This window comes from Schistocerca nitens, chromosome 1 (assembly GCF_023898315.1).
Source record: "Schistocerca nitens isolate TAMUIC-IGC-003100 chromosome 1, iqSchNite1.1, whole genome shotgun sequence".
Classification (NCBI taxonomy): Eukaryota; Metazoa; Arthropoda; class Insecta; order Orthoptera; family Acrididae; genus Schistocerca; species Schistocerca nitens.
Genome location: NC_064614.1, coordinates 54,938,368 through 54,958,076, shown reverse-complemented (window position 1 = coordinate 54,958,076; position 19,709 = coordinate 54,938,368). Strand labels below are relative to the sequence as shown.

The window sequence follows — 19,709 nt, the reverse complement described above, 5'->3', positions numbered from 1 at the left end:
TCCTTACATTTGTCCTCTAGCCATGCCTGCTTAGCCATTTTGCACTTCCTGTCGATCTCATTTTTGAGACGTTTGTATTCCTTTTTGCCTGCTTGATTTACTGCATTTCTATATTTTCTCCTTTCGTCAATTAAATTCAATATTTCTTCTGTCACCCAAGGATTTCTACTAGCCCTCCTCTTTTTACCTAGTTGATCCTCTGCTGCCTTCACTACTTCATCCCTCAAAGCTACCCATTCTTCTTCTACTGTATTTCTTTCCCCCATTCTTGTCAATTGTTCCCTTGAGCTCTCGCTGAAACTCTGTACAATCTCTGGTTTAGTCAGTTTATCCAGGTCCCATCTCCTTAGATTCCCACCTTTTTGCAGTTTCTTCAGTTTTAATCTGCAGTTCATAACCAATAGATTGTGGTCAGAGTCCACATCTGCCCCTGGAAATGTCTTACAATTTAAAACCTGGTTCCTAAATCTCTGTCTTACCATTATCTGTCAGTATCTCCATGCTTCTTCCATGTATACAACCATCTTGTATGGTTCTACCAAGTGTTAGCAATGATTAAGCTGTGCTCTGTGCAAAATTCCTCCAGGCGGCTTCCTCTTTCATTTCTTAACCCCAATCCATATTGACCTACTACGTTTCCTTCTTTTCCTTTTCCTACTATCGAATTCCAGTTACCCATGACTATTAAATTTTCGTCTCCCTTCACTATCTGAATAATTTCTTTTATCTCATCATACATTTCTTCAATTTCTTCGCCATCTGCAGAGCTAGTAGGCATATAGACTTGTACTACTGTCGTAGGTGTGGGTTTCGTGTCTATCTTGGCCACAACAATGCATTCACTGTGCTGTTTGTAGTAGCTTACCCGCATTCCTATTGCTTTATTCATTATTAAACCTACTCCTGCATTACCCCTATTTGATTTTGTATTTATAATCCTGTATTCACCTGACCAAAAGTCTTGTTCCTCCTGCCACCTAACTTCACTAATTCCCACTATATCTAACTTTAACCTATCCATTTCCCTTTTTAATTTTTCTAACCTACCTGCCCGATTAAGGGATCTGACATTCCACACTCCGATCCGTAGAATGCCAGTTTTCTTCCTCCTGATAACGACATCCTCCTTAGTAGTCCCCACCCGGAGATCCGAATGGGGGCTATTTTACCTCCGGAATATTTTACCCAAGAGGACGCCATCATCATTTATCCATACAGTAAAGCTGCATGCCCTCGGGAAACAATTATGGCTGTAGTTTCCCCTTGCTTTCAGCCGTTCGCAGTACCAGCACAGCAAGGCCGTTTTGGTTAGTGTTACAAGCCCAGATCAGTCAATCATCCAGACTGTTTCCCCTGCAACTACGGAAAAGGCTGCTGCCCCTCTTCAGGAACCATACATTTGTCTGGCCTCTCAACAGATACCCCTCCGTTGTGGTTGCACCTACGGTACGGCTATCTGTATCACTGTGGCATGCAAGCCTCCCCACCAACGGCAAGGTCTATGGTTCATGGGGGGGTTTCGTGCATACAAAGTGCAAATTGTTCAAGCCTTGTTGCCCAATGACAGTACACGTCGATATGACTTTGCAGTCGAAATGCTGTCGCGTATTGAGAGCGATGATGGTTATCTCAGACAAATTGCCTTTTCCAACAAAGCGACCTTTTTTGTCAGTGGAGTAGTGAATCGCCATAATGTGTGCATTTGGGGTTCACAACCCCCTGGCGAGGTCATGGAGTGCACCAGAGGCAGTCCAAAGGTGAATGTTTGGTGTCCGCTATTGCACGATCGAATTATTGGGCCATTCTTCTTCACTGAGGCTACCATCACATCTGCAGTGTATCTGGACATGTTGCAACTGTATGCTGTTCCTCAGCTGCTTCAGTATCACCCCAATGTCTTGTTTCAGCAAGGCGGTGCACCGCCTCATTTGGGTTTGGACGTGCGTGCCTGTCTCGATATGACATTTCCTGGGCGATGGATTGGTCGTGATGGGCCAACGGTTTGGCCTCCACACTCTCCTGACATAACCCCATTAGACTTCTTCTTATTGGGTTATGTCAAGGACGAGGTCTACCGAACACGAGTACCAGATCTTGAAATCCTGCGGCAACGGATAACCACAGTCGTTGAATCGATCACTCCAGTGATGTTGGCTAATGTGTGGACGGAAATTGAATATCGCCTAGATGTGCTATGTGCTACCAAGGGTGCTCATGTGGAAGTTTACTGATGTGTGAAAAAAACTTTGATAGTTTTTAAACAATTAGACATCAGTTTCATATTTGTATCTTACTTCTAGCCTGAGTTATCAATTTATGTAATCAGGGTAAGACTATTCGGACACCCTGTATAATTACTTTCAAATCTGTGAGCAAGCCAGCTTCAACTGTGTTGTCAAGAGTCAGACATATAGTAGGTCACTGTAAATTATTTAAGCTAGACAATCTGTTTTTCAGTTCAAGTTGATCATTCAGCAAATCCTTAGAGTTAAGGTAGGAATGTTTATAAATTTCAGTGTCTTCTAACAGATTCATTTCGCATCTTTTTGTAAAATTTCCATATTGAATAGAGTTTTTCAGTGTTAAGACTGCAGAAGTTGACTTGTAAGAATTCTCACCATCTTTGTTGAGTAAGTGCTCACAAAAACAGGCTTTAAAAGTACTCCCTATTCATCCTATGTAAAAGCTCAGGCACATATTGCATTGTAGCACATATATTATTACCACCAACTTTCAAATCACACAATGATCACCATTCAAAGATAAGGGTAATTAGAGCTCGTACTGAGGCGTTCAGACAGTTGTTTTTCCCTTGTGTGTTACGCGACAGGAACAGAGGGGGGTGGGGGGGAATGTGACTTTGGCACGAATATAGTGTCCTCCACCACACACCGCTCAGTGGCTAGCAGAGTATGTATGTATATGTAGTTGCAGAATTTTATATATCTCAGATTTGAGATACTTGTCAATTGTATGTCTCTTGTTATGCATAAACAGCATAACTTATTAGTGGAATATGCCACACTGAGGTTAATATTTTCTTACCAACTTGGCAAACTGACCTAGGAAAGGAATTGTAAAATATTTTTTTCCAGTGACACCATCTTTATTGTGTAAAGAAGAATTGGTATGCTTACTAGTTTTAGCCTTATATAGTTTTCCACAAGACTGGCCCGATACCCATTATTGGAAGCAATGTACGTAAGATTGTTAATCTCTGTGACAATAGTGGGGGGACTAAGATGAACCTCAAATATATAGTCAATCATAGTACGCAAAAATGCCATTTTCTGTCTGAAAGGATGACAGAAAGAAGCACAGATGATGTCATCTGTCATACTAGATTTCCTGTGGATGTCAAAACTAATTTTTCCATCTACCAGCCACTATTTTAAGTCGAGGAAATCAATGTGTAACTGTTACATGCTGACTTTTTAAACACTGACTTTCTTTATTAGCTCCCACACACCAAGTTTTGATAAGCTTCTAGATATGCTACAGGCATGTTTCCACACAGCAGGCTAATGTGTAAACACATGCTGGGGCCCCTCACATGCATTCGACTCGGCGGCGTCCACTTCCCACTACTGAAGCGGATTGCTGTTCACTTGTGTTTCCTGCTAATGTGATCCAACAGCTGGCCTTGCCTCCAGCATACTGAACAGTTCCACATATTGCCGCTGTTCCAGTCGCCCATGGCAACACCATAAAATGATGATAAAATTGGAACAGTTTCTCTTCCTTCGTTTATCTCCCTTTATGTAGTAATGATGTCATTTTTATGTGTGTTTGCTTAACACTTGGTCCATGGTTTATTGTTTTTTGTTAATCATTTTACATGGTTTTATAAGGTTTTATGTCTACTTGTGCTTCATCTGCCAGAGAATTTGTTACAGTTTATATGTACACTAATTCTTTCACTCTGTATATACGCCGGCCGGAGTGGCCGTGCGATTCTAGGCGCTACAGTCTGGAACCGAGTGACCGCTACAGTCGCAGGTTCGAATCCTGCCTCGGGCATGGATGTGTGTGATGCCCTTAGGTTAGTTAGGTTTAATTAGTTCTAAGTTCTAGGCGACTGATGACCTCAGAAGTTAAGTCACATAGTGCTCAGAGCCATTTGTACCATTTTGTGTATACGCTTGCTCAATGCCCTTCACATCATCAGTATGGTGGTTGACTTTCTTTGCACATAGTATGTATGAGGTGAGATTTGACAGTTAATTGTTTGCCACTCATCGCACATATCATATATTTTTAGTAATGTCACTGTTTTATTGATTCTGTAACAAAGGTATGTTGTGGCTCTTAATCTTAACTATTTTACATCTGTTTCAGCAAACCTGTTTTACTTCTGCTTTTCAATATTTGTTGATTTGTTTTTAACATATTTGCTTTATATATGTATTTTTTCCAATCCTTTGTAGGGCACTGCCATGCGATTCTTAGCCACAAACAATCCAGAGCTAATAGAGAGCATCATGACTGATACAGGGATTAGTGATCACAAGGTCGTTGTAGCTAGGCTCACTACCATTTCTTCCAAATCCACCAGAAACAAATGCAAAATAATTTTATTTAAAAAAGCGGATAAAGTGTCACTAGAAGCCTTTCTAAGAGACAATCTCCATTCCTTCCGAACTGACTATGCAAATGTCGACGAGATGTGGCTCAAATTCAAAGATATAGTAGCAACAGCAATTGAGAGATTCATACCTCATAAATTGGTAAGAGATGGAACTGATCCCCCGTGGTACACAAAACAGGTCCGAACTCTGTTGCAGAGGCAACGGAAAAAGCATGCGAAGTTCAGAAGAACACGAAATCCCGAAGATTGGCTAAAATTTACAGACGCGTGAAATTTGGCATGGACTTCAATGCGAGATGCCTTTAATAGGTTCCACAACGAAACATTGTCTCGAAATTTGGTAGAAAATCCGAAGAAATTCTGGTCGTATGTAAAGTACACAAGCGGCAAGACGCAATCAATACCTTCGCTGCGCAGTGCCGATGGTACTGTTACCGACGACTGTGCTGCTAAAGCGGAGTTACTGAACGCAGTTTTCCGAAATTCCTTCACCAGGGAAGATGAATGGAATGTTCCAGAATTTGAAACACGAACAGCTGCTAGCATGAATTTCTTAGAAGTAGATACCTTAGGGGTTGCGAAGCAACTCAAATCGCTTGATATGGGCAAGTCTTCAGGTCCAGATTGTATACCGATTAGGTTCCTTTCAGATTACGCTGATACAATAGCTCCCCACTTAGCAATCATATACAACCGCTCGCTCACCGATAGATCTGTACCTACAGATTGGAAAATTGCGCAGGTCGCACCAGTGTTTAAGAAGGGTAGTAGGAGTAATCCATCTAACTACAGACCTATATCATTGACGTCGGTTTGCAGTAGGGTTTTGGAGCATATACTGTATTCAAACATTATGAATCACCTCGAAGGGAACGATCTATTGATACGTAATCAGCATGGTTTCAGAAAACATCGTTCTTGTGCATGAAGTAATGGCTGCTATCGACAGGGGATCTCAAGTTGATTCCGTATTTCTTGATTTCCGGAAAGCTTTTGACACCGTTCCTCACAAGCGACTTCTAACCAAGCTGCGGGCCTATGGGGTATCGTCTCAGTTGTGCGACTGGATTCATGATTTCCTGTCAGGAAGGTCGCAGTTCGTTGTAATAGACGGCAAATCATCGAGTAAAAATGAAGTGATATCAGGTGTTCCCCAGGGAAGCGTCCTGGGACCTCTGCTGTTCCTGATCTATATAAATGACCTGGGTGACAATCTGAGCAGTTCTCTTAGGTTGTTCGCAGATGATGGTGTAATTTACCGTCTAGTAAGGTCATCTGAAGTTGCAAAGCGATTTAGAAAAGATTGCTGTATGGTGTGGCAGGTGGCAGTTGACACTAAATAACGAAAAGAGTGAGGTGATCCACATGAGTTCCAAAAGAAATCCGTTGGAATTCGATTACTCGATAAATAGTACAATTCTCAAGACTGTCAATTCAACTAAGTACCTGGCTGTTAAAATTACGAACAACTTCAGTTGGAAAGACCACATAGATAATATTGTGGGGAAGGCGAGCCAAAGGTTGCGTTTCATTGGCAGGACACTTAGAAGATGCAGCAAGTTCACTAAAGAGACAGCTTACACTACACTCGTTCATCCTCTGTTAGAATATTGCTGCGCGGTGTGGGATCCTTACCAGGTGGGATTGATGGAGGACATCGAAAGGGTGCAAAAAAGGGCAGCTCGTTTTGTATTATCACATAGTAGGGGAGAGAGTGTGGCAGATATGATACGTGAATTGGGATGGAAGTCATTACAGCAAAGACGTTTATCGTCACGGCGAAATCTACTTACGAAATTTCAGTCACCAACTTTCTCTTCCGAATGCGAAGATATTTTGTTGAGCCCAACCTACATAGGTAGGAATGATCATCAAAATAAAATAAGAGAAATCAGAGCTCGAACAGAAAGGTTTAGGTGTTCGTTTTTCCCGCGCGCTGTTCGGGAGTGGAATGGTAGAGAGATAGTATGATTGTGGTTCGACGAACCCTCTGCCAAGCACTTAAATGTGAATTGCAGATTAGTCATGTAGATGTAGATTTTGACGTTGGCTTACCAATGATATGAGCCTATTTCACTTCTGAAGATGACTGTTTAAACTGTCAACAAGTTAAGTGAACCAATTAAAGGATTTCTTGTACAGCTGATGACTGACTTTTTATCTGCGTTCAGCAGCTGCAGAATATTTCAACAAAGATAAAATGGTTATCAATAAGATCAGTATATATTATTTGTCGCCCAATGTGTTATGCCATAACTCATTTTGGGTATTACTGTGAGAAGAGCAGCTTACTGCAGCAATATGTAGGGTGAGCAGGCAGGTGCAGAGGCAATGGTATGTGATTTTACATACAAGCCTGTTTACCTACTATAAGGCTGAGCTGCACAATCTTGGCGACGTTGCAGAAAAGCTGTGCAATTACAAACTGGCTAGGGAAGTTTACATACCATTCCGCCATGAAGGTGTCGATCTGTATGTGCCTGGGGGCATTGTATCAGCACAACAAATTTGCCATTATCCATTAGAAATATCCCTTTATTCTAGTGCAGTTATGCACAGTCTGGTAGCATCCTCCATAATACCGCAAGTCTCTGCCATGTTACCGATCAATGAGCAGCCAGTGCCAGTCAGGGCAATCATCTCCACCAGACCAGCTGGTGGGTAGGTCTGCACCCATTACTTGGAGTAGTACAATGGATGAGCCATCTCCAGCTTCTGCACTCACAACTGAAATTTTGCCCTGGATGGGAGCAGTTTGCGGCCAGCGTGGTACCGCAGCTATCCACCCTCACCGGTATGAGCTTCTCTTCTGTTAGCAGTGGACCTCAATGGCAATCTGTGCAGATGTTCAGGTTGTTGGCAGTTCTCACTCATGGCCACATAGTGCTAACTGGGGCATGCATTGCCAAATGAAGCAAATAGTGTCAGTAAAGCAGGACATGGATGTCATAGGTCCAGTACACTTCTACAAGCTTCCGCAGCTGACTGCTCCTGTAATGGACATGCAACTGACATCACAGCACTTTGATTATTGTAGTGCACATGTTTTACCCTGCAGCCGAGTTTTCCTAGCCACCAGTGGCTAGCACTAACGTCTCAACACCCTACCACTCCACCATTTCTACTCTGTAGTGGTCCTACTCACACCGGGTCCGCTACAGATGGTTAAGAAGCCAGTTGGGGTTTAAGAAGCCAATTGTAAATTACTTTTTCTAAAACTTCTGAGATTGCTGGCCTAAAATGTAACTGAACCAAAATTTGACGGCACTTCTTTACCTTTTTTTCTTAAACAAAGGCTTAATTTCAGTGTGTTTCAGTTATTCAGGAAATGTTCCACTGATAAATGACTGGTTACACAAACAATTTAATGTATTGCTAAAGTCAGAAGCACACTCCATAATTATCTTTGTTGATATTTTTTCATAACCACTAGAAATGTTTTATTTTAGAGATTTTATGGTGCCCATTCCTTCTGCCAATGTAGTGAGGGTCATATTCATATTGCTGAAATAATTAGTAATGACTAAGTTGAGATATTCTATGGTAGCATCTTCTGAGTCCAACAAGCTCATATTTTCAGTAAAAGTTATGAAATACTTGTTAAAAACTTTTGCAACACTGCACACATCTGTTACCAATGTATAATTTATTCTTAACACAATGTGTTCCTCTTCACATCTGGTTTTACCAGTCTCCTCCTTCACTATATTCCACTTATGTTTATTTTGTTATCTGATACAATTGCTTACTTTTCATAATGCATTTGTTTTGATGTCTGTATTACTATCTTCAACAGTTTGCAGTATGCCTTTTAATGAGCTATAGCACCAACATCAGGGTTGTTTCAACTGACAGATACAGTGTCCTTTTCATCATAATTTTCAAACAAGGTAAGGACATTATTAACAAAAGTATTGCATTTTTCATTCATTCCATGAGCACTGTATACATCACTTTAGTATATGTCTTTGAGGAATGATATGGTCTGAGAGGCCACTGGATACCAGTTTGTTTAACAAAAGACCACGAAAAATTAATCACTCCAGGGCGCAGGCACAGATGAATTGGTAAGCCTTTACAGTTGGTGTAGCAATTGTCACATGCTCAACCATGAGCACACTGCCTCTATGTGAGCATAAGACAGTAGCAATGAGAGAGACATTTATGTTTCAAGTGGACATTGTACAGAAATGTGGATAAAGATCAGGCTGTGACAAAGTGGCAATCATATTTGGCCCTACAGATTGATGGCCATATGAGTGTGAAAGTGGTGTAACACACCTGGCCACAAAATACAATATCAGCATTGTGGTCAGAGAAAGATCCCGATTGAGGGGGACCAGAGACAAATTTGACAGCTTGTTAATCTAAATTGCTTCCAATACTGACAGAAATTACTGCAGGCAGTGAATGAAGGTCCATCCCAATCTGTCAGGGAGATACCATTGGGATAGCAACTGCATGCAATGAGCATTTGATATCAGTCACCGCACAAGACGCTATTGCTCACACAGGTGCACAAAGGTGACAACAGCAATGTTTATTAGGCTGGAAGAATATGTGACTGGTTTTCTGAACGCTCCTGTACCATATTACATCTTTATTTGCCTGAAAAATCACTTGACTTGAATCCCACAGAAAATCTGTAGGACATGTTGGAACAGTGAGTAAAACACCGACATCAACACACCCACAATGTAATGGAATTTCACAATCAAAACCTCAGAAAACGGGTTAACCTGGATCCAGCGTACCTGCACAACCTTGTGCACTCACTTCCTAACTGAGTGCAGGTGGTTATCAACTCTAGGGGAGGAATTACATTGTCTAGCAGAATGCTTGTAATGATTTCTTAGGGGTAAGTTTGTTTTTGTCTGCTGAGCTTAATTTTTTTGATATTTCTATAAAGATATTATCAGTGGCCATTTTTGAGCAATTAGCCATCCTAGTTGGGAAGATTACAGTAGAAATTAAATTGACTGATAGTGTTACTGACTAATATATTCTTACTGGAAGAGTTTTTAAGAAAAATCTACATTAAAATGACCAGTAACCCCTATTTCTTTGGTGGGTGGTTTTTTTTCTGTTAAATAGGACACTAATGTTTTAGGGTTATTTACAAATGGATTAAAATTACCTGCAGGTGCTCGATATATACTTACTGCTAGGAAGGATTTATTGTGAAAATCTACTTTTATTGCACGATTACGGATGTTTCTCTAGGCAAAATTCTTGAATTTCTATGTTCTTCAATTTATGACAATTCCTGATGAGTATAATAACTTCTCCTTTCTCCATTTCTGCTCTACAGAAGTGTGATTCTAACCTAAATCTTATAACACTTAACACATTTATGCCAGTGGTCACAAGATGTTAAAAGAGGCCGATTATGTCAACTCAGTCTGCCTGCTTAGCTGAGTGGTAACGTGCTTGCCTCCCATGCAACGGGCCCGGGTTCGATTCCCAGCCAGGTTGGAGATTTTCTCCACTTGTGGACTGGTTGCTGTGTTGTGTCATCATCATTTCATCCTCATCACTGCCACACAAGTTGCCCTGTGTGGCGTCAACTGAAATAAGACTTGCACTTGGCAGCCGAACTTCCCCGAATGGGGCCTCCCGGCCAAAAATGCCACATGATCATTTCATTTTGTGTCAACTTAGTTTGATGAGTAGTTCATCGTTGAAAGTGGGATGTTTATTAATATTTCTTCTTAGTTATTTGACAATAATTGAGATAAAACTGTGTGGAAATAAAATTTCTGCTCATTATTGAAGATTTTTAATGAATGTATTTGTGATGATGCAATATCAAACTGAATGTTTCTTTCAAACCTAACCTCTCAAAAACTTTATTTCTTGCTGTCCTTCGTATCCTAAAAAAGGTGGTGCTGTGACACCTGTAATCACTGGTATTTTACCTCTCATGATGGTGGCTCTTGCTCTTAAGTTTACTGCTATGAGGCCAGACAGTTTATTTATAATACAAGCCTGGCTGATAATGAATTTAAGGAAAGGCCATATTATATTGTTCAAGTAATTTCCAGTGTAGAGAAATTAAAATGACTGTTGGACACAGTTTGCATAGATCCACTACTGTACTTGCTCTATTTTATATCTACTGTTTTATTTGTAATGGTTGATTAAAATTGTTTCTTCTTGATAACTTCTGTACTACAGATGAATTTCGTGATAAAATTGAGTATCAGTCAGAGCAAAGAACCTCCAGCCCCCCCCTTTCCCACACCCCCACAAAACATACATAGACACAGGTAAATAACTAAACTATAGACGTACAAAATGCTACAAATGAAAGACATATGTATTGTGATTATATATTTGTTTATTAGTATGCATGGCAAATTTTCCAGTAGATAATGTTATTTAAAAAATGTCTGTTTATAAACTTCTTTGCTGCAGTCATTTAAAATCCAGCATGCTTCAATCACGTATCTGTAATCTGCTTTGCCAAATCACTGAAGTTTCCATCAAACATGCGGGCACTAGAAGAATTAGAACCACAGATGTGAAATTACAGAAGATATTTCGCAGTTTGTTATAATTAGCTTAGATCAATAACTTTACAATACTGAATATTGCTGAAAGTCAAATTGAAGAAAATTTTATCTCTCAGAGCAACAGAGTGAAAAGTCAGTTACAACAATATATTGGCAGGTTGAGGTAACTTATTGTAAGTGGTTTTAATATATAGTTATTTGCCTATGTCAGTTGATAGAGATCCACAGCGACATCAAAGCTACTTAAGACTCAAATATTATGTTATTTGTAAATCTACACAGAAATAGAATGCTCTTACTTACCTTCATTAGGTGAAAGCCCATGTACTGCCAATAGACACATTTAACAGTGGAAAAAACTATACTTCATTTCCAGAATTGTTTGTTAATCATGGAGGTAAAAGGGATAGGTTGGGGAATATTGGAAAGGAGGGGCAGCTCGCTCAGGCCCCATATTGAGAGAAACCCAACTGTTTTGATGGTGAGGGGGCAAGGAAAAGAAAATGAAAGAAGAGTAGTGTATAACATCCCATCAGCATCGAGGTCTTGAGATAGGAGCACAAGCTCGGATTGTTTCAAGGATGGGGAAGGAAGTCAGCCATGCCCTTTCAAAGGAAGCATCCTGGAATTTGCCATGAGTGAGTTAAAGAAATCTTGGAAAACCTGAATCAGGATAGCCAGAGAGGGAAAGAGGGATATAATTTAATTTATTATCTTACCAATATAACTATAAAAATGATATAAGATTTTGCACTTGATACAATAATTGATTACATCCAACAAAATCTACAGAATTTCACTTCAAAGATAGCCTTTATTCATGCCAAAAACATTAGTCAAAGTACACTGTTCTACAAGATAATTACATAAAAAAGTACTGTGCTGCATTCTATGTTAGCATGACAAACAACAAGCTGTGAGTTCACATGAATGGCCACTGACAAACTGGCCAAAAAACAGCTGGTCCATGCAGTTGCTGAGCACACTGCCCAATGCAACATTCTTAACTTCAATGACTGCTTAACAACCTGGGCTACTGGATCCTTCCCACCAAACCTGCTTTCCTGAACTGTTCTGGTGGGAACTCTCCCTGCAATATTTCCTACACTCCTATAATCCCCATTGCCTCAACCTTCATTAGTCACTGTCCTTCACATGTCTGTCTCATTCCTTGTTCCCACTACAGCACTACACAGCCTTCCATTCCACCAGCACACCCATAGCCTTTTTACTTCTCCCCTTTTCTGCTCCCTCCCCCACCCTCCATCTGATCTCCTGTCTGCACCTAGCCGCCCTGCTCTCTCCCCACCATGTCCCTTTATGCTCCCACAAGCAGCACTTCAGTCTCGCACCCCTACCCTGCTATCTCTCCCTGTCCCCACCCCATCCTCCTCCTTACTCCTTCCCCCCACCCCTGAAAACTCACTTGTTTAGCAGTTTTTTTGTTGTGCCTGTCTACAACTCAACATCTCCACTATAGGATGAGTAGCAATCTATCCTAGTAATACACTGACAGTGACAGGTGTGATTAAGCCTGGTGTTGATTTCAAAGAAGTGACTAGAAGTATTGTGAAAAATGACTGCAATAAACAGTATGGCATGATGATTTGTTCTGGAGCAAATGACATTTAAGAAAATAGTCATAAACATGTTTAAACAGCTCTTGTGATTTCTATTACTTCTCGTTAACTTCAGCCACAGACATGACCTGCCAGAATCTTCACCTGTAAACAGCAAAATTCATAGAATAAATGAAAAACTTAAAAACATTTGTAAAATGTCCAGTAATGTCAAACTAATAGATGTAAGCTCACTTGATAAGCATATTTTGCCAGACATGGACTTCACTTGAACAGTAAAGGTAAGTGCAAGTAGAGAAAGTTGATAAGTGAAGCAATTAGAAGTAAGTCCCAAAAGACAGTCAGTGAACTGGGGTGATATGAACCATATATAGAACCTGGTATTGAACCAACAGCAGTAACTACTTCAGCAGATTGGAGCAGTAGTGGACTGGCCAGAACCGCAGGTACAGCCACATCAGCAGCCAAGAGGGAGGATAGTGCTGCCACTAGTTCATCTATCAGTAGCAGAGATGTGAGTTACTGCAGTAAAGATTTTACATCAATTGTTATGCCCCAGTTACTGCCACCCAAATTGTAAATACAGACGCATTAAATTAGAAACCTCTTTCAACAAATGTGCAGACAAACGACCCCTCTATGGCCAATCTGACAAAACAAATTATCTCCCTTTACTGACACAGCATAAATGATGACCAAAATAATGTTCAGTGATATAGTTCAGATGTACCATCCACTGGGAAATAAGGTAAAGTAAAAAATTTAGAAATGAATGTAAATATTTCTACTGTAAGAATTCTACAACAAAATGTATAGTATGTATCAAGTAAACTAGATGAGATAGGACACAGCAGAACTATCACATATATTTATTATGACAGAACATGGGTTAAAAGAAAATGAAATTAGTGTTTACAACATACTGGACTATGAAAGAGTGGCTTACTTCTGCAGACGTCACCATAAAGGTGGAGGAGTTGCAGTATATGTACAGAATTAAATGAGGGATTGAATAAAATGGACAACTATACAGAAATGCTGTTTGAATCAGCAGCAATACAAACAATATTCAAAGGGGAAAAGTTTTTGACATAAGGGATATAGAGATAACGAAACCATTTACCCGTAAATGGTTTTCTAAAAGAACATATGTTCTCTGCTTGTGTCTGTATATGTGTGGATGGATATGTGTGTGTGTGCGAGTGTATACCCGTCCATTTTTCCCCCTAAGGTAAGTCTTTCCGCTCCCGGGATTGGAATGACTCCTTACCCTCTCCCTTAAAACCCACATCCTTTCGTCTTTCCCTCTCCTTCCCTCTTTCCTGATGAGGCAACAGTTTGTTGCGAAAGCTTGAATTTTGTGTGTATGCTTGTGTTTGTTTGTGTGTCTGTCAACCTGCCAGCACTTTCATTTGGTAAGTCACATCATCTTTGTTTTTAGATATATTTTTCCTACGTGGAATGTTTCCCTCTATTATAAGAACATGTGTTCTGTTAGGCTAGGCTGTTAGGCAATTTGCATACATAATAGTAGCAAGTGATCTAAATATTAACACAGTGAAAGAAAGCTGTTATATGAGGAGTTTCAGTGATCTAATCAACACTGATGATATAAATCTAGTAATAAATAGTCCCACAAGGTGCAGTAACAAACTGAGACATTAATAGGTCACGTAATTAGCAATATACCACAATACAGACAAAAAGTGCATGTCAGAAACAACCATTGCTGACCACCATTGGGTATTAATAGAGGTATCAGATAAGATAAGGTAGACATAAAATATCTTCACAGACTTGCGACAAACAAAGCAAGTAAACCTATGGACACTACAAAGATTAATGTACTCAAAGACTGAAGCAATACATACCAAACAGCAAATGTAAATAAGGGAAAGGAATCATTCTCCAATACAGTATCCTTTTACATAGATCACGCATGTCCATTAGTATGCAGGAATACAAATGTTAAGTGAAATAAAAATTTGGAAACAATAGATGTAAAATGAAGTGGGAAGAGTGAAATACCATGTATGAAAAATCTCAGAAAAATCCAACAAGCAAACTGTGATGCCCATAGGGACAAGAAGAGATCATATAAGATATGGATAAAAGAAATGAAATCCAGTTACAGCTTCTACAAAATTATAGCTCTTAAAAATATCACAGAGATCATATGGTCACCATAAAGAAAGAGAGGGAAGGTGTAGAGATGAAAAATAGTGAGAACATAACTATGAAGAAAAATGGGAAGGAACTCAGGGACCCTAAAGAAGTCAGTAATACTTTAAATCAAAGTTATATTGAGGTAGACGACAAATTAATAAATCAAAACTTTCCTGATACAAAATGCATACAAAGTTCTCCTCATGAGACAAAAAGTTTGTTCCTTCTCCTAACAAATGAACCTAGATTAATAAAAATAATACACTCATTAATACCAAAAAATACTGAGCAACTAGACAGTATATCTACTAGACTAATTAAATGCTGCCTACAGAGTGTGGTAAAGCCTCTGACTTTTTTCTCATAAACTTAGCCATGGAAGATGGAATTTTCCCGACATATTTTAAAAAGAGTAAAGTGATCCCTGTTTTCAAAGAAGGCTGCTAGGAAGATCCAGGAAGTTACTGACCAATAACTACAGGTATTGCAAATGTCTTATCTAAAATAATGGAATGTGTAAGTAACGGCAGAACAGTAAAATTTTTAGAAAAATGCAATTCTTTGAATGATGCCCATCATGGGCTAGGAAGGATGGATCCAACAATATTGCAATCGCTAGTAGCAGTAGTAGCTGAATTTATAGCATGTGTAACTAAGGCATTAGAAAAACAAAAGAAAGTTTTTGGTATGTTTCTTGACCTTTCAAAAGCTTCTGATTGTATATTCCACAACATAGTATTAAAGAAGCTTAAGTATTATGTTATAAGGGGGTAAGCAGACGATATAAAAATCATGCATGGAAAATAGAGAACAGTGTGTAAAAATGTGAACAATACTGTTACAAATGTCTATTCAGATTTTGAATTTGTTAAATATGGAGTGCCTCAAGGATCAGTTCTGGGCCCACAACTTTTTATCTTTTGTGTAAAGGATATGCAAAAAATAGGAGGTTTAAATGCTCTCATGTACACAGATGACACTTCATTTGTTATAAAAAGAATTTCAACAGATGACTCACAATACCAACATTCTCTATATATAGAAAATGGAAACAATTATTTCAGAGGAAATCTTTTTCTATAAACATAAATGAAACATACGCAAACACGTCTACCTTGAACAACATTACTGTCATGCTTGGAGATCTGGCTCTAAAAGAGACAGGAACTTCTAAATCCCTGGGTGTGACAGTGGATATGTACTTGACGTGGAAGAATCAAAAAAATAATAATTGTCATAAAGTGCGTTCAGTAACTGCTAATGAGAAAAGTGACAAGGACAATAAACACACAAACACTTCTAACAATTTACTAGGGCTAGTTTATTCACAAACTTAATATGATATCCTGGTCTGGGGAAATTCTGCAAATGTACACATACAAAGAGTACTGAAGGTACAAAAGAAGGCTGTGTAAGATACATAACAAAATTATCTTCTAGAGATTCCTGCAGAAATAAATCCAGGGAACTAAACGTATTAACAGTAGTGTCACTGTTCACATATGAAACAATTATTTATGTAAAAAATAACCATGCTGCATTGTTAAACAGAGATATCAATAACTACAACACAAGAAATAAAAATTATCATCATATTGAAGGAACTGGTTCAAATTAACTGACAAAAGAGCCTGTAAAAGCAGGATGCTTCTGTACAACAATTTGCCAAACTATATAATTAGGTAATAGAAAATGTCTGCTTTCAAAAATAAACTGTCACCTGATTAAAATTTGTCATGCAGTATTAAAGAATACCTTGAAGCAAAAAATTAATGTAATGTTTCACATGTAACAATGCAAATATTTAAAAAAACTTTTAGAAAGCATAAAATGATTTTAATCATTGGTAATTATGTTTTTATTAACATTTTTAGAGGCTTGTATTTAAAGGCTGTTTTTGAAGAAGTCAGACATTTTACTGATATATGCATGTAGTTCTAAATTTTTGAAACTTGTAATTTTTTCAAACTTCACATAAACTTGTCTAGTGTCCAGAAAAGCGCACACTCCGCTGCAGAGTGAAAATCTCATTCTGGAAACATCCCCCAGGCTGTGGCTAAGCCATGTCTCCACAATATCCTTTCTTTCAGGAGTGCTAGTTCTGCAAGGTTCGCAGGAGAGCTTCTGTAAAGTTTGGAAGGTAGGAGACGAGGTACTGGCAGAAGTAAAGCTGTGAGTACCGGGCGTGAGTCGTGCTTCGGTAGCTCAGTTGGTAGAGCACTTGCCCGCGAAAGGCAAAGGTCCCGAGTTCGAGTCTCGGTCGGGCACACAGTTTTAATCTGCCAGGAAGTTTCTTGTCTAGTGTCGTTGTACAGAAGGGTCCAACAACATAAATAAATAAAGGTAAGCTTATTACGTTACTACTTCATAATATTTCTTAAAGTTGAGTTATCCCAGAATATTAATGAATGAAATTAATATATTTTAACTTACTGTCTTCTATCTCCCCAAGATTTGCAATGATTTGATATGCAAATGTAGCTGAATCAAGTTATTTTTTCCAATTTAAATCACACCAAACAATTGTGAAGTTTTCACCCTAATTATTATTTTTCCTCCATGTGTTACACTTATCAGTGGTGTAGAACCTGTAGATGTGTAGAACTGAAAATGCTGTGTCTTTCTTAAATAGAGAGTGAGATCATTTGCAGATTTGAGAACGAGACCATTTGCAGAAAACCACACAATAATACTTATAAGAACATTAGTGACTATTTCTTCTGTTGCTGTAAGTACGTTTGGACTGATTACAATACTAATGCAAAAATAACTAATTCTGTTTTTTTTTTTTTTTTTTTTTTTTTTTTTTTAACTAACGAAAGGTACTTTGCATGGATGAGAAACAATAGTGGACCTATGACTGAGCCTTGTGGAACCCTGTAAATGTTTCTCCCCATTCAGAATAATACCTCCTGCTTACAGTGATTGAATTATTTAGTACAACTTTCTGCATTCTTGCTGTTAGATACAACATCCAAACTGTGGAAAATCCACGATGGGATAATGACAACATAATGAAAAGGGTAGATTGCTACTCACCATATAGGGAGATGACGAGTTGCAGACATGCACAACAAAAAGACTACTAAAAATGTAAGCTTTTGGGCAGAAGTTTTTCTTCTAAAATAGGCAGCAGACACCCACACATTCATGCAAACCTAGCTCACACACAAATTACCACTCTCTGGCTTCCAAACTAGAAAACATACACATAAACAATGTCTCCGGGTGCTGGAGCCTGACTGCAACTGCAACTGCCATGAGCAGCAATCTGCTGGAGTAGGTGATGGGGGTAAGGAGGAGGCTTGGTGTGGGGAGGAGGATGGTTAGCAGGGTAGGGGTGAGGGAGGTGCTGTGCAGCCTGTGGGACCATGCAGGGACATGGTAGGAACAGCATTGTGAGGCTGTGTTGGGGCGGAGGGGTATAGAGGTGGAGGGTGGTGGGAGGGGAGAGAAGTAGAGAACGGGAAAGACTAGTAGGAGCTGTAACCTACTCAATTTACCCACAAAAATGTCCTTGGTAACCAGTGATTCCTCTAAAAACTGGCTGAAAAGTAGACTATTGTCAATAATGTATTCCACACCGAAACTTCAAGTTCAAACACTGTAATTGTACTTTGATGTTGTCAGAACTCTTGTTTATGGGCAGTTTGGGTCTTCTGTAATTCAGTTTTGTACAGACAAATGGATACCCACATATTGCAGTCGATTGGTGTTCTACAGTACAGCTCAAGAGCAGTAACCTAACTTCAACATAATAATCACAACTGTTCAAGCGTGGCAAATAATCAGTCAGCATAAGCCACAAAGCAGTTCACTGTCTACAGTATCAAAAAAGTTCACACAGGATATCACTCATTTCTTCAATCAAACAGAATTATTAATGTTAACTAAAAGTGCACAGTAAGACTATGTTTTCTTTAAGTTCAAATGGTTCAAATGGCTCTGAGCACTATGGGACTCAACTGCTGAGGTCATTAGTCCCCTAGAACTTAGAACTAGTTAAACCTAACTAACCTAAGGACATCACAAACATCCATGCCCGAGGCAGGATTCGAACCTGCGACCGTAGCGGTCTTGCGGTTCCAGACTGCAGCGCCTTTAACCGCACGGCCACTTCGTTTCTTTAAGTAACAGTATCATTATAAGCCATTGGCATCACATATAAGTTCACAGTAAAAGTAATTATGAAGAAATGTTACTAAGTTATTGAGGAATAAGTGGCAGGACATGAAACATGTTGTGAACGAGGTTTTTTTTTTTTTTTTTTGGTTTCATGTATCCCACTGGAACAACTGCAAAACATTTTCCATATACCCAGACATAGGTGTTATCCATCACAAACTCACCAGAAACTGCACCAGTTAAGGGGTTTGGAATCTGTGGTGGTTAGTACAATATGGCAGCAAGTGTGAAATTTTGTAGTGTAGCTCCTCAAAAAAGAGTAAATTTTGCTGGTAAAAGGACAGTAAGGCAAAATATAAAGATGAAATATCAAAGTGAAATGAATGTTTCTAGCTTGCAATTTATGATCAGTGCACTAAAAGTGGATATAAGAACTTTACATTCAAAAATTGTGAACAAAATATTATGAAGAAATTGGTGAGCAAAGTATGATGAAATCCAATCAAGAAAAAGCAACTTCTTCAGATAGGTGGACAAAACTTGTGTACAAAAACAGTCCACACAAAGTGGAAACCCAAACAAGGCGTGAAAACAATGTAACATTTGTAGACAACAACTGTTATGAAGCACTAACTGTACTGAACTACAAAAACTCTATAAGTGGACAAAGTGCTCTTGAACCATTAGGAAATGATGTCAGTAACTCCTTTAGAGTAAGTAATGGAAACTTGTGAG

The 19,709-nt window shown here is 39.0% G+C and overlaps 1 protein-coding gene across 1 annotated transcript in view; it reads right to left on the bottom strand.

Moving 5' to 3' along the window:
• Positions 1–10,948: 10,948 nt before the first annotated feature.
• LOC126241126 (rhodanese domain-containing protein CG4456-like) overlaps positions 10,949–19,709 on the bottom strand; it is a 178,867-nt gene continuing 170,106 nt past the window's right edge. Inside the window, exon 4 of the mRNA XM_049947979.1 lies at positions 10,949–11,088. Within this exon, the coding sequence (XP_049803936.1) occupies positions 11,031–11,088 (58 nt within the window). The 3' untranslated portion in view covers positions 10,949–11,030. The remainder of the gene's footprint in view (positions 11,089–19,709) is intronic.